Raw genomic sequence first — 15,276 nt, 5'->3', positions numbered from 1 at the left:
TACATAACAATATATAGGAACTGTATCTAAAATAAATAAGGGGTGATAAGTAAATATTAATACAACAGGCTGGAAAAATAGATATTTATTCATTTTAATATCCTATATATATTTTGAATGTATTGAAACTTGACACCGGGCGACGCATCCTGAAAACTGCACCGTTAGAACGGTTTCATGCTGAAGAGCTGCTTAAAAGTATGTTTTTTTTTCTCTCTCTCGTAAATGTAAACGAGTGTAAATGTCAACATCATACTGTATGTCGAAATGATTGATGCCTGTCATGCAAAACATGAGCTCATTGATGTCATAAAATATTCTGCTTTATTATTCTTTCCGTTATTCCTGGTTGAAGGCTTCCGTAAATATTTAGTTTATACGTAGGGTTATGTCCTACCTAAATTTAATGGTGCAACGCTCAAATATTTAGTAGTGCATAAATTGTGACTTAGTGCCCATTTATGCCACAACTAGGCTAAGTTTTAACTTACGCACAGCTGGTGCAGCCGGCCCCAGTTCTTCTTCAGCATTGTGACAGCGCTGTGCCTCTCTCCATGTTGCAGGAGAACCTGAGCGAGTGGGGGCGGGGTTGCGAGCAGACTCAGAGGGAGAGTGTCTCCATGACCAAGGGGAGGCTGAATTCAGGAAGCATTTTTTTAATGTTCTCTCCCAAGAGCAAGCTGCGGGGGGAAACTGAACCATATTCTGGTTGCCGGGTGTTCGAGGCGTGTACAACGGCAAACTCATCCCGATACTGACCGAAGGGCAAAAGGGAGAAATGGATACATTTATATGGTCCAATTTCGTTCACTGAATGGGGGCTCACCCTTCGTCACACAGCAAGCCCGTCAGGCTCGTGTGTAGACCTATTTTTTATTGTACATTGAGTTATATTACACGTGCCCTGAGACCCTTGGTCATGGAGGCAGAGGCAAAACTCAAGTTGAAAATATTCACGGTTCATTCAGCAGCATAAATTACGGGGGAAACTGAGCTAAATTGGTGTACTGAAAAATGGGTTAGACACTAAACCGGTCCCAGCATATAATCGGAGAACAACATGTACTACTTGCTTTTGCACACCGGATAGATTAAAATTTAATTGAGAATGCTCAGCATTATTTATTTTAACATTATTCACGCGATACATGTGGCGGGGGCTGGGGGGGGGGGGGGGGGGTAGTGTTTGCTAACTTCGATTCATAGAAGGAGGCACAAAGTCTGTTGTCTATTACCAGGTTTGGGGAGTAACAGAATACATGTAACGGGATTACGTATTTAAAATACAAAATATTAGTAACTGAAATCCACTACAGTTACAATTTAAATCATTGGTAATTAGAATACAGTTACATTCAAAAGGTATTTTGATTACTGAAGAGATTACTTTGCATTTTATTGTCATTTGTTTCAATTAATATTTAGTCCTTTCAGATGGAAAACATTTATACATATAAATGATGCGATCCAAAGTGCATTTGAACAGCGGTGAAACACTTTCTTATGATGTGTTACATTCATACGAGCAGACAGAGAAGTAAGTTTGGAGCAGAAGAAATAAACCTTGTGTAAATTGTCAGCTTTACGCTAAGCTAAAATGCTATCACTGAAACAGTGATACATGGAAAGTGAAAATGGAGGTAGAGAAAGAGGGGGCACTTTTTCTTTAAACTGAATTTATGGAAAAAACATCCTCCTTTATATTGTTTATGTGTGTGTGTGTGTGTGTGTGTGTGTGTACAGGTTTAACCTCCATTATGGGGACCAAATGTACCCACAAGGATAGTAAAACCTGAGATCACCTACATTTTGGGGACCCGCCACCGGTCCCCACGAGGGAAATGGCTTAGTAAACATACTAAACAATGTTTTATTTAAAATGTAAAAATGCAAAAAGGTTTCTGTGAGGGTTAGGTTTAGGGGTAGGGTTAGGGTTGGGGGATAGAAAATATTGTTAGATCTGTATAAAATCCATAGAACTCTATGGGAAGTCCCCACAATGATATAAAACAAAACGTGTGTGTGTGTGTGTGTGTGTGTGTGTGTGTGTGTGTGTATATGTGTATGTGTGCAGGTGATTGTAGAATTTTAGAACAAAATTTAATTGTCTGATTAAATTTAACTGGTGCATGACATTTGTGATTTGACTGAAGCAGTATTTATTGTTGGGACTGAAGTTGAAATCAACTGAGAGAGAGAGATGGGGACAAGTGTGACTTTTTGGGTTCTATACATCTTTCTACTGGCTTAAAGGCACCAAGGCCTTTATTAGCAGATGTTAATTAGTTTGATAATTAGCCCATCATTGGGACTGCAGGAGTTTGATGAGTATCCTACAGGGGTGAGACTGACCCTCTCATGGCCCCTGTCTTCTTTACTCCTTTACTCACTCTTCCCTTCTCTCGAAGACCCCTGGGAATGCTTTGAACATTGTAGAGCCTACAGCTGTTGTAGAATTGGATAGCTGCATTGTGTTTCAGCCATTCACAGACATGGATGCTGTTTTATGAGGTCACAGCAGGAACCATACTGACGATTGTCTGCCACACATTGTAAAACGTGCGGGCCCTAAAATGTAAAGGCTTCGCAAATTTGAGTCTAAGAATTATTTTGGGTGATGTAAAAGTTTAATTGTTTAATGACACTTCTGTAGGCAAAAAGTTGTTTTTGTTCTAGTTTTTGTACTTGGAAAGACATTTTCAGATGAAAGGGGTCATATCATACATTTTCTTCCCTGAGGTACACTTTTAGTGTTTTTTTTTTTTTTTTTTTGCACCACCAGCCATAATTAAGTTTTTCATGACCATTCTCTACCCTCTGTCTGACCCTAATTATTAAACAGGCTGTATTTATGGCTGCGCCTTTACAGTAAAGTAATAGTTCACCCATAAAAGACTATTCTGTCATAATTTACTCACCCTCATGTCATTCCAAGCCTTTAGACTTGAATATGATGCACAACGTGCATTGAAATGCCATTGTACTGAAATCAGCAAACAGGACATCCATTGAAAATCATTCTTATGTGTTCCGTAAAAGACAGAAGGTCATAAATGTTTTAAACAACTTAAGTGAGTAAATGCAACCCTCTACAGACACATTGGAGAATTAATCGTCATTGGCTTGTAAATTTTAGTTTTTACTCGCCAGACCTTTGAAAACATAATGCAACTGAAAACTAAAAAAAATATTAAGAAAGCCGAGAAGGGGGAATCATCATACTATATATGATATATATACAGTATAATCATATATATATATATATATATATATATATATATATATATATATATATATATATATATATATATATAGTTTTCATATATATGATTTCACACAATATAGTATGCAAAATTGTACATTTTATTTTCATATTTGTCTTTTTATCATTTTAATCACATTTTAGAATTTACCATTCTATCTATTTACATGATGTCATGAAATTGCATTTTTAATAATGATGCAAGCTGTTGTCACTGTTTGAAATTTCATAAAAACATTTTTTACAAAATGTTCACAAGATTTGAACCTAATGAAAATAGAATTAATAATTATATTATGAAAATAGCAATTTAAGTACTACTATATCAAATCTACTATGCAAAAAAACAAAAAAAACAAAAACAAAACATTTTTACCAAACCCTATAACAGAAAGGATTTTAAAAGAGACATGAAATGAAAATGGGGTGCCTGGGTCTCGTCTTTGGACACAAAATACACGAAATGAAGCAAAATAATGTGTATGACTTGATTGTACAATTATTTATTTTACACGTCCTCAAATTCAAATCTACAGCCTCAACACTTTTACCTTCTAACAGATGTCCAACAGGCACGTTACTGGTCTGTAGCCATGCTTTAAAACTGAAAATGCTGTGAAAACAGTCCGAGGAAAACAAAGTCAGAGTTCACATTGTTAAATGCAATGTCAGTGTCATTTCACGACTGAATTAAAGCGATGGTGACAGCGCGATCAAGACAGATCCGGACCCACTGCAACAATAAGGTCAATTTCCTTCATGGCATGCGCTCACGAGACACAACACGCTGTAAAAGACGAGGCTGAATCCAGCTTCTTAATCACCAGCTTCTTATTCAGTAAAAGGATTGTGGTGCTTAAGTTCTTCTTTGCCACTACACCATTCAATCTCTGGTGAGTAAAATCTGAATATTTTCTCGCCAGTGGCTAATAAAATACATATTTTAGTCGCATAGCATGAAATTTGATTGCATATGTGAGTGATTTACTCGCTATGTAGAGGGCTGAAATGATGACACAATTTTCATTTTTGGGCAAACTATCCCTTTAAGATTTCTATATAAACTCCCTCTTTGCATGTGAACTGCTTTGAATGCAAAACTAAATTTTTTCAAAACCAACAATCTGGGGTGTGTTTCCTGTACAGCGACAAAGCTCACTGCTTAACCACCACAGTACGATGCATCATTGGAGAAATTAACTAACTAGTCATGACCTAAACCCTAACAACACATCCATCGTTTAAAACACATTGGTTAAGCTGTCATTGATGATGTTACGCAGGGGGTGGAGTAATAACTTCTGCGTATATCAAATTCTAATAGCTCATCTACGCATACACCAGAAACCTGTTTAATGAGCGAAAGCTGCTGAAGACCCGAAAGCGGCATGCACTGTATAATGCGACAGATATATTGAGCTGCCATAGTGGGGTTTCCCTGGTCTAGAATGCAGCATTAGTACAGTTTCGCGTTCACCTGACCATGATCACACCATGATCCTTTCTGAAGGGGTGTTTACATAAGATGCGTTGCCATGCGTCTTTAAAATTGCAAGGGTTATGGCGAGATGCTCCAAAAAAATCATCCATCGCTTTAAAGTGATTGTTAAATGTAAAAATTCTGTCATTGTTTAAAGCTTTGTATTGTTATTCTCTTTGTATCTGATGTCATGTAAAGTATATTACAGTCTGTCATCACAAACAACTCTAAAACCAGATCCTCTTGATTAAACTGCTGCTCCTCTTGCCTTGTTTTCGCTAAGTGATCTGTGATCTGAGGGATAAGTGTCCCTCTCTCTCTCTCATACACACACACATCTCCCTCTCTGCTGTGTTGTGGGTTGTTTGTGGTTTGAGGGCTGGTATTAGAGTGTTGTAATCCGTGTGGGGAGAGTCGGGGTCTGTGCCTGACAGCTGGGGTATTCTACTGCTGATTTACTTTAGATTAGTTTGGAGCTCCGCCAGCCTTGTTCAATCACACATAATGCTTTTTCGTTGTAAGGGACCTGCCCCTGTCTGCCCGTACACACCACTGCCACCTCTGCATCTCCTCCGTTTATCCCTCCCTCCATACAGTATGATCAACCAGCAGTTGAGTCTGCCCCAAAATCATGTCTAGTTTATTTAAAAGGTCTCTCTAAAATGACTTAAATTTCCTGAATAATCTGCCGAGTATATACAGAGTAAGTGTAGAGCTTAATGAAGATGTTTGACTGTGGGTATCACACCCTCATCCTGTCATAGATCATTAAATCTCTTCCACGAAGAGATGAGAGAGAACTCAACTCACATGGCTGCTTAACGTAAATCATAGATGTTGCTTTTTCAGCTTGATCTTTGAGTCTTAAGTTTTTTTATTAGAGGGGCAAAACTCAAGAGGGCCGTAAGGGCTGAGAGTGGCATTTACCTTAAGTCCAGACAGAGGAGAGTGACAGGATGTGTCAGGTGCGGTATTAGAAAGGTGAGGACTCAATTGCTTGAGGAAGGGAGCGGTGTTTGGCAGCCTGGGAGGAGGCTCCAGTTAGGGGTCGGGGTCCGGCAGCCAGGGAGGAGGCTTGAGGAAGGGGGCGGGATCCGGTGGCCTGGGAGTAGGCTTCAGAAAGGGGATGGGGTCCAGCAGCCAGGGAGGAGGCTTGAGGACTGGGGACCTAGCTAACTAAGTGTGGGAGGGTGGGATAGTCCACATGGCGGAGCTCCTCATGGAATGGGGGGTTGGGCTCCCCTCGATGGGAAATGTTGTACATGAAATCCCAAAAGCCCAGATTCCACAGCTTCTCTATCTCCCACTGGTTAAGAGGTTGATTATGACAGGTGTTAAAAATTTCTTTAAGGTCAGCATCATAGTCCAGCTCATCCACAGCGATAAGGAAGGCACAGGCCAGGTCCCTCATGGCAGTCTCCATCTGACGGATGTTGCAAAGGTGGACAAGCCATACGCTGACGGATGGAACAGCCGGTGGTGGGAGATGGAAAAAGGAAGATGCCCATTTTCTGCTGAGTCCTGTGATGGCTAGTTCCTTCTGTCAGGTGCGTAATTAGAAAGGCGAGGACTCAAGCACAGAATTATAATGGGCTTTATTTAGAATAAAAAGTAAACAAAAAATCAACAAAAAACCACCCCTTAGGGGAGACACAACGTTCCAAGAACAGACAGGAACTTGATGGCAGGGCTGGAAAAGGGGAGCCTTAAGGTCTGGGCTCAGAACAGGATGCTCCAGGAATCTGAAGTACACAAAGACAGACTGAACCGAACACCACAACAGGGAAAACATCCACAGTACTTTCCACAGCAAACTAGCACAGGACAGAGAACACAGGGAAATAAATGAGTAGGGTAACGGGTTCAGGGCACATCACAAGCCAGGCTCAAACCTGCATCACCCATGAGAGCACCACAGCTCAGTGGGTCAGGAGCATGTATGCTTACCACTGTGCCACCATGTCCTAACCAGATGTAACATGGTAAATAGACAAGTGAGAGAAGCTACCACTTTCATGTAAATTTGAGTTTTTATGAGCACAACAAACGACTAGGTTGGGAACCGAAAATCAGTTATTCAGAACCAGTTCCATTTAAAAAACCAACAAACATCTGAAGCCTATGCTGACAGAACACTATCCTAAAATACTCTGAAAATGTTTCTTACCATTCAGCAGCAGTGCAACACAACTACAAAGCAAAACAAACAGCGCAAAGATCGGAGTCCAATTTCCAAACAAATGACTCTCATGAGTCAGTTCTTTTGAATCTACAGCATAAAACATACAGCACCGCCAGTATTGTCTGACTCTGGAATGAATGAATCTTATGAGCTGGTTCTTTTGAATCTACAGCTCTAAACATGCAACAAGACCAGTGGAGTCTGATTCCCAAAATAATTACTCTTATGAGCCGGTTCTTTTGGATCTACAGTGTGAAACACACAGCCTAACCAGTATTTTCAGATTCCCGAACGAATGACTCTTATGAGCTGGTTTGTTTGAATCTACTGTGCAAATCATTCAGAACAGCCAGTATTGTCTGATTCCTGAACGAATTAATCTTATGAGCTGGTTCTTTTGAATCTACTGCATAAAACATACGGCGCAACCAGTGTTGTCCAATTTCAGAATAAATTACTCTTATGAGCTGGATCTTTTGAATCTACAGCTCTAAACATGCAACCCCACCAGTGTAGTCCGATTCCCAAAATAATTACTCTTATGAGCTGGTTCTTTTGGACCTACAGTGCGAAACATACAGCCTAACCAGTATTGTCCGATTCCCGAACAAATTACTCTTATGAGCTGGTTCTTTTGATCTACAGTGCAAATTATTCAGCGCAGCCAGTATTGTCTGATTCCTGAATGAATGCATCTTATAAGCTGGTTCTTTTTAAATCTACAGCGCAAAACATACAATGCTACCTCCTGAACTAATTACTCATATCAACCGCAAGTTCATTAATTTGTCATGTTTGACTCCTGAGACTTAAATCAGAGAAATTACTGACTAGTTTTTCATATGACAATGTGTAGTTTAAGATACATATGTGTTTTGTTGTAATTGTGGTATTTTCTAAAAATGAATGGTTAAATTTATGAAAAAGCCTGTGTAACACACCATTTGCAAGGATCTGTTCTATTAAAATATGAAATTATCTGATTATTTGGTATCAAACTGCTGAGGGCAGTAAATACAGTAGGAATTGCATTTCTTATTTTCAAATATTTATTCCTCAAAAATACTAAAAGAATCATTAATGGAATTGTTAAGGAATTGAAATCTTTAATCAGAATTGGAATCATTAAATTCCTGGCAATGAATGACAGGAAATTTTTGGTGGTCCCTTGGATTTTATTACTGCTGCATCACGCTGGGTAGCTCCTCCCTCAGTGAAATCTCGTCGGTCCATATTAAATATCAAATGTTGTCTGACTGGCAGTGATTGTGTCATGTCATGCAGCACTTTTAAGTTAATTGTGGACAAACACATTGCTCATCACTGGAAACTTGTCGTGTCATGTCTTGTTGTGAAGCAAAGGTGCAAATTTTTATCCAAGGCTCATCAGTTACAACTTTTTGGAATGGGTTTTTACCAGTTTAGTGGAACTTATGTTTTTTTAAGGGAAACTTTTAACACTTTCTTTTTAAGTTTATATTTAGTAAATTATGTAAAATATATAACTTAGTGGAGTGAGAGATGAGAAAAAGAATGAAAAAGAAATGGAAAGTAGGACAGGAGTTCTGGTAGCAGGTGGCACATTTGAACATTCCGTTTTCCAACTATAACCACTGAGTGTGTTTGTCTGGCAAGGACATCAACACCAGAAGGCTGTGTGTGTGCGTAAGCTTATGTGTTTGTATATATGTACAGTATGTGTGTGTGTGTGTGTGTGTGTGTGTGTGTGTTTGTTTGTGTGTGTGTGTGTGTGTGTGTGTGTGTGTGTGTGTGTGTGTGTGTGTGTGTGTGTGTGTGTGTGTGTGCTGTAAGATCAGTTGTTTGGCCTTGCATTCACAGGATCAATGGAAGTTTTCACTCAGTAAAGTTATGCAGCGTGTTGGGGAATTTTTTTTAACATCTCCCCAATGGTGCTGGGCGGCTGCCTGGATAAATATAGCTGTGTTGATGCATGTCTCTCCCTCGCTCACTTTCTCTCTCTCTCTCCTCTTCTCTCAACCTCCCAAGCTTTTAATCAAAAGCAATCTGGAGGAGGAAAGTGGGGAGAAAAAAAAACGAGAAAAATTTGGATTGTGCCAAGGTCTTTTGTGTTCCTCACTCCTGATCATGCTGCTGACGGAATCCAGCTCTGTGTATGTGGAGGAGGGTGATGGATAGCACTACTAATGTCTGTGTGTAGCAAGGCCCAACCCTCCATTCTTTTCCCCATAGTTCCTGTTAATCTTCCCACAGTGACCATGGCCAATGCCTTTGCTCTGTGGGCATGTGATTACATCCCACAGACCTCGCAATTTAAAGTCTCAACAAATCCCACCTTCTGTCAGCTAACATTACTACCTTATATTCATTGTTTTCTTTACATTCTTCCCTGCGAGCACAACAGTTTAGTTTCTGTCCACACAGTTTCATCTATTTTATTTATTTTTTTGTTCACACATCCTACTGCCTACATTATCCCTTATAGGGGCTGTTTTGTCTGTCAGACGTGAGTCACGTACAGTATTGCAGGTATTCATTTTGAGATTAGCTTTTTTGAGAGCTTCAGCTTTTATTTTTGGTCACCACATGATGAAGAACATGGTTCCCCTGGGTAGATATGAACAGTTTAGCCGACAAGCGTCATGTACAGGCTTTATTTACAAATGTATTTAGTTTGTCCAGAGAAACCAAATAAAGTCCAATGCAGGAATCTTCTTCCTTTTTCAGGACCCTGTGGTGGATAGAGAAACAGAAAACCCCGTTAAATGTTATAGAAATTTAGTGTTGTATTTTAAGCCTATTATAACATGCGTATAGTACCATATTAATGTATTTTCATACTTCGTAATGATGCTTACATGTCAAAGCCATTGAAATAACAAATATTGAACATATTTATTTATTTATTTTTCCTTTTTCTCCCCAATTTGGAATGCCCAATTCCCTATGCGCTCTAGGTCCTCGTGGTGGCGTAGTGACTCGCCTCAATCCGGGTGGCTATGGATAAAGGACGAATCTCAGTTGCCTCCGCGTCTGAGAGCGTCAACCCGCGCATCTTATCACGTGGCTTGTTGAGCGTGTTACCGCAGAGACATAGCGTGTGTGGAGGCTTCACACTATCCTCCGTGGCATCCACGCACATCTCGCCACGCACCCCACCGAGAGCGAGAACCACATTATAGCGACCACAAGGAGGTTACCGCATGTGACTCTACCCTCCCTAGAAACCGGGCCAATTTGGCTGCTTAGGAGACCTGGCTGGAGTCACTCAGCTTGCCCTGGATTTGAACTCGCGACTCCAGGGGTGGTAGACAGTGTCTATTCTCACTGAGCTACCCAGGCCCCAATCAATTATTGAACATATTAAACATTACAGTTTTGTTTTGATTGATGCATTGTAATAGTTTGACCCTGAAATTTGAATTTGTTTGTTGCAGACAGTTACAAGAATAAGCTCTAGGTATAGCATCTAAAGCTTTGTAGCTCCCATGACAGACTGTAGATACATGTAGTTCATGTCTATGCCAGTTAAGGCATTTTTTATGGGAACTTAAGGTGTCACTTGGTTCAATGATCCATAGACATTGTCTGTGTCCCACATATCATTTGCATTCTTTTTTCTATATAAATCATCTGGTAATAAACCACATACAGTATATCATTCAGTGTACATGAACTGCATGAATTTGCCTTCATGTGTGTATTTCTTTCCAGTGTCATCTTGTTGAATTTGAAATATTATACTTAAAAGTAAAATGTGTTCCTTTTCTTTTAGATGTTGAAATGCTTTCTCCTATTTCAGTTTAATATGCCATTTGTAATTTGACTTTCCAACGTGTAAACAAGCAATATTTTTGCAATTCAATTTAGCGCCACTAGTTGTGCAGATATTATACCCTTTACCCTTAAATATTTGTGAGACTTTTGTATTTAAATGTCTATATGTAATGTGTGTTTGAATTACAGTATGATGTTTTTACCATCTCTGGGCAGGTAATGTGGGTATGTAACCAATGCCGTAGGCAGCAGGATATGCTTACTAAATCAGGAGAATGGTTTTCCAGCCAAGGGCCCAAGTCTGCAGAGCTGGGGTCAGCCGTGAGTGAGCCAGCCATGTGTGGAGACCCTATTGGGGAGAAGAAGGAGCGCTCTAGGTCTCAGAATCCTCTTGGCTCCTCAGTTTCCACTGCCCATAACACCCAGCCACCTGCCCCAAACGACCCCAGCAAGGGCCTCTCTGCTGGGCCAGCTGACACACCGTCATCGCGCTCACGCAGTGAGCCACCACAAGATAGGTAAACTTCTTCACTCATTATAACATCCATAATAAGGTACTTGCATAAAAGACATTTGTTTGGCTAGACTCAGAATCTCTTTGGTAAGCTCTGTGGTCTTTTGATCTTTAGAAAAAAGACACCAACAGCCTCTGATCAAATTGGCAAGCCTGGACCAAGAGGTGAGAGGCGGCGAGGGCTATCCAGAGTCCAATCCCAGGGTTCTGAAGAGCGGGAGGCTGGAGAAAATCGGAGAGAGAGTCGAAGACTGGTTAAGGCTCGCTCTCAGGAGCACAATGATTCTGAGCTGAAGAGGGGAAGGGCTGCGCCCAGGAAGAACGAGGGGGGACAGAGACCACCCTTGGAACAGTGCAAGAGTGACCCAAGTGCTCCACATCACCCGGTCAATCTTCGGCCGGCGGAGCCTGATGGACGTAGTATGCACCCTAAGCCAAGGGAAGCAGGGGAGGTGGGGCAGGACAACAGAGGGGCACGGAGATGGGCAGATGGGCGGCAGGCCTCGCTGGACAGCCAGCAGAAGGCTGTCATGTCCGAGAGGACCGCGGGGGGTACAGGGATGCAGGGTGTGCCTGCCGTGCAGGGTCCTCCCCCTAAAAAGAACTACACTCCACAGCCGCCAGCTCCAGGGTTCCGGGTGGGCCCTGCCATGCCTGCTGGCCCCCCTGAGCTCAGGGAGCCCCATGAATGGGACAGAAAGTTGCAGCCGAGCCACCTGGACCCCGGCTCGGCTGCACTGTTGCGCAAATCGAAGCGACAAAAAGCAGAAAGCATGCTGCGCAATGATTCGCTCAGCTCCGACCAGTCAGAGTCTTTACGACCACCCCCACCCCGCCCCTACAAGAGCAAACGGGGTGGAAATAAGAGGCAGATTTCCGTCAGCAGCTCAGAGGAGGAGGCCGGATCGACACCAGAGTACACCAGCTGTGAGGATGTGGAGATTGAGAGCGTCAGCGAGAGAGGTTGGTACCAGTTTTTGGATTATTTTCTTCACTTTACAATGTGTTTGCATACAGAAATCTGACAGCAGACAGTGTATGTAAAATACATACAGTACATCAACATACTGTATAAAATACATATATATGGTTTTTACTCAATGTCACATACTTGTGCATGTTATATATTTCAATAATATTTCAAAAATGCCCATTGGAAAATTGGACAAATATGTATATAATGACCCTACTATGGCCATATTTTAAATTCCATTATTACACGGGTCTCTGGAATACTTGATTCTGATTGGTCAATGGCACCATCCACCTCCTAAAAAACTGCGCCCACAAAGGTTTCGCTCAAGCTTATTCAAGGATTCAACATAAATGTCTTTTAAATCATAAATGACACAACAGTTTCTGACATTGGCAGCAAAAAGGAGAGCTCTATAATAAAGTAACTTAAACAACAGTGCTGCATTTATTTATTTTGTTTGATTGTAGTGAGAAAAACTCATATGAACTCACAATTTTCATGTTTTTATTGAGATAAATTAGTTTGTCTACATTCAAGTCATTTATAATTGTATAGCACTTTTCAAAATTCCTCAGTGACCACATTTACATGCACTTAAGAAAACAGAGCAGTGCTCTGAAACCTCATGTAAACAAGAACGCTGATTTCCTTACGCCGTTTAAGGAATTAAAAGCGGTTTAACACACCTAGGTTTCTCCCAGAGAACGCGGCTTAATGTGGTAATGTAAACACATAAACAGCATTCTGATGGGTGTCAGAAGAGCGTATGTGGCACAGACCGGCATAATAAACGTCATAGGATAGAGTCCAACAACATGTCAACACAGCGGAAAGAATTTCTGGGAGTACAGTGGGAAAATCACATGTAGTATATACTATACCCATTTATACAAACAAATGTAAAATATCAACTGTCCCTAACATCCACATATATGCGCTCGTACACTGGGGGATCCCGGAGATTTATGTAAGAAGGAAACCCTTCGCAATTCGCTGCAGGTCATGATAGTAAGTTAAGGAAACAAACAGCAACAACTCTGGAATATCTGGAAATAAAGTGAATCAACAGAGTAAAATAGTGTTCCTCGGATGCCCTGTGTGTTATTTACACAAGCTTAACGGGAAAATTATGTTTGAATGAGCCGCATGTATATGGGAGTAAAGAGTACGCTGCTTATACAGTGCATGTAAACGGGAATGCTGTTTTCTTGCAATAAGTGGTCCATGTAACCGCATGTATACGGAAGTAAAGAGTATGCTGCTTATGCAGTGTATGTAAACGGGAATGCTGTTTTCTTGCTGTAAGTGGTCAATGTAACCGCACGTATACGGAAGTAAAGAGTACGCTGCTTACGCAGTGCGTGTAAACGTGAACGCTGTTTTCTCGCTATAAGTGGTCCATGTAACCGCAGTCAATGAGCAAGCTAAGTGACTGTAGTGAGGAACAAAACTTCTTTCAATGTTATTTAGTGGTAAAAAAAAAAATATTGAGAGGAACTTGGCCTCTGGTTTTACGATATACGTATGTACATAATCCAGTATTATTTAGCAGGTTGAGCAAAACTGATCGGCCCATGACATCTTTTTGGCCTCTTCCCCCGGTTTCATGTAAACTTTACCGCCGTTATTACCAGCTTATAACACATGCGCAAGTGTTGTACTCATACCTGTTTACATTTCTACGTAAAAATCAGAGAATAATAAGTCTCATGTAATCGCGAGTTTCTTATGTTGGCATATTTTTTGAATAAGCTTGTTTTTGTTAAGTGTCTTGCTCTGTGTCTTCTGGGAGAGGTGCAACTTTGCTGCTGCTGTGTTTTTGCAACATTTTTACTCGCCATTTGCCATCGATCTTCTCACCTATTTACTGTAAATCTGTTGCTCTGTTGTCCTGTAAGGGCTCTGGGGAGGAGACTTTTTCACAGCTTTCATTGTTGCGCTGCTTGGTTTTAATTACACTATAAAGTGTTTGTTTACAGGATGTATCGTACGATACAGAGCGTGAGTACGTGAGCGCCATATCGTACAATACAATGCAATACAAAAATTATTTTTTTACACCCCTAAGTGTGTTGTATGTACACTATATTGCCAAAAGTATTCGCTCACCCATCCAAATAGTTGAATTCAGGTGTTCCAATCACTTCCATGGCCACAGGTGTATAAAATGAAGCACCTAGGCATGCAGACTGCTTCTACAAACATTTGTGAAAGAATGGGCCGCTCTCAGGAGCTCAGTGAATTCCAGCGTGGTACTGTGATAGGATGCCACCTGTGCAACAAGTCCAGTCGTGAAATTTCCTCGCTACTAAATATTCCACAGTCAACTGTCAGTGGTATTATAACAAAGTGGAAGCGATTGGGAATGACAGCAACTCAGCCACGAAGTGGTAGGCCACGTAAAATGACAGAGCGGGGTCAGCGGATGCTGAGGCGCATAGTGCGCAGAGGTCGCCAACTTTCTGCAGAGTCAATCGCTACAGACCTCCAAAGTTCATGTGGCCTTCAGATTAGCTCAAGAACAGTGCGTAGAGAGCTTCATGGAATGGGTTTCCATGGCCGAGCAGCTGCATCCAAGCCATACATCACCAAGTGCAATGCAAAGCGTCAGATGCAGTGGTGTAAAGCACGCCGCCACTGGACTCTAGAACAGTGGAGACGCGTTCTCTGGAGTGACGAATCACGCTTCTCCATCTGGCTATCTGATGGACGAGTCTGGGTTTGGCGGTTGCCAGGAGAATGGTACTTGTCTGACTGCATTGTGCCGACTGTGAAGTTTGGTGGAGGGGGATTATGGTGTGGGGTTGTTTTTCAGGAGCTGGGCTTGGCCCCTTAGTTCCAGTGAAAGGAACTCTGAATGCTTCAGCATACCAAGAGATTTTGGACAATTCCATGCTCCCAACTTTGTGGGAACAGTTTGGGGATGGCCCCTTCCTGTTCCAACATGACTGCGCACCAGTGCACAAAGCAAGGTCCATAAAGACATGGATGAGAGAGTTTGGTGTGGAAGAACTTGACTGGCCTGCACAGAGTCCTGACCTCAACCCGATAGAGCACCTTTGGGATAAGTTAGAGCGAAGACTGCGAGCCAGGCCTTCTCGTCCAA

At 41.4% G+C, this 15,276-nt stretch overlaps 1 protein-coding gene across 7 annotated transcripts in view; it reads left to right on the top strand.

Annotated features, from left to right (window-relative positions):
• LOC127413504 (regulating synaptic membrane exocytosis protein 1-like) overlaps window positions 1–15,276 on the top strand; it is a 118,750-nt gene that overhangs the window by 57,052 nt on the left and 46,422 nt on the right. For all 7 annotated transcript variants that reach the window (XM_051650690.1, XM_051650692.1, XM_051650691.1 and 4 more), the window contains exons 4-5: window positions 10,897–11,198; window positions 11,310–12,157. In XM_051650690.1, coding sequence (XP_051506650.1) covers window positions 10,897–11,198; window positions 11,310–12,157 — 1,150 coding nt within the window. The remainder of the gene's footprint in view (window positions 1–10,896; window positions 11,199–11,309; window positions 12,158–15,276) is intronic.

This window comes from Myxocyprinus asiaticus, chromosome 23 (assembly GCF_019703515.2).
Source record: "Myxocyprinus asiaticus isolate MX2 ecotype Aquarium Trade chromosome 23, UBuf_Myxa_2, whole genome shotgun sequence".
NCBI lineage: Eukaryota > Metazoa > Chordata > Actinopteri > Cypriniformes > Catostomidae > Myxocyprinus > Myxocyprinus asiaticus.
Note: the sequence above shows the minus strand (reverse complement) of the source record. Positions and strands in the feature narration are given on the sequence as shown.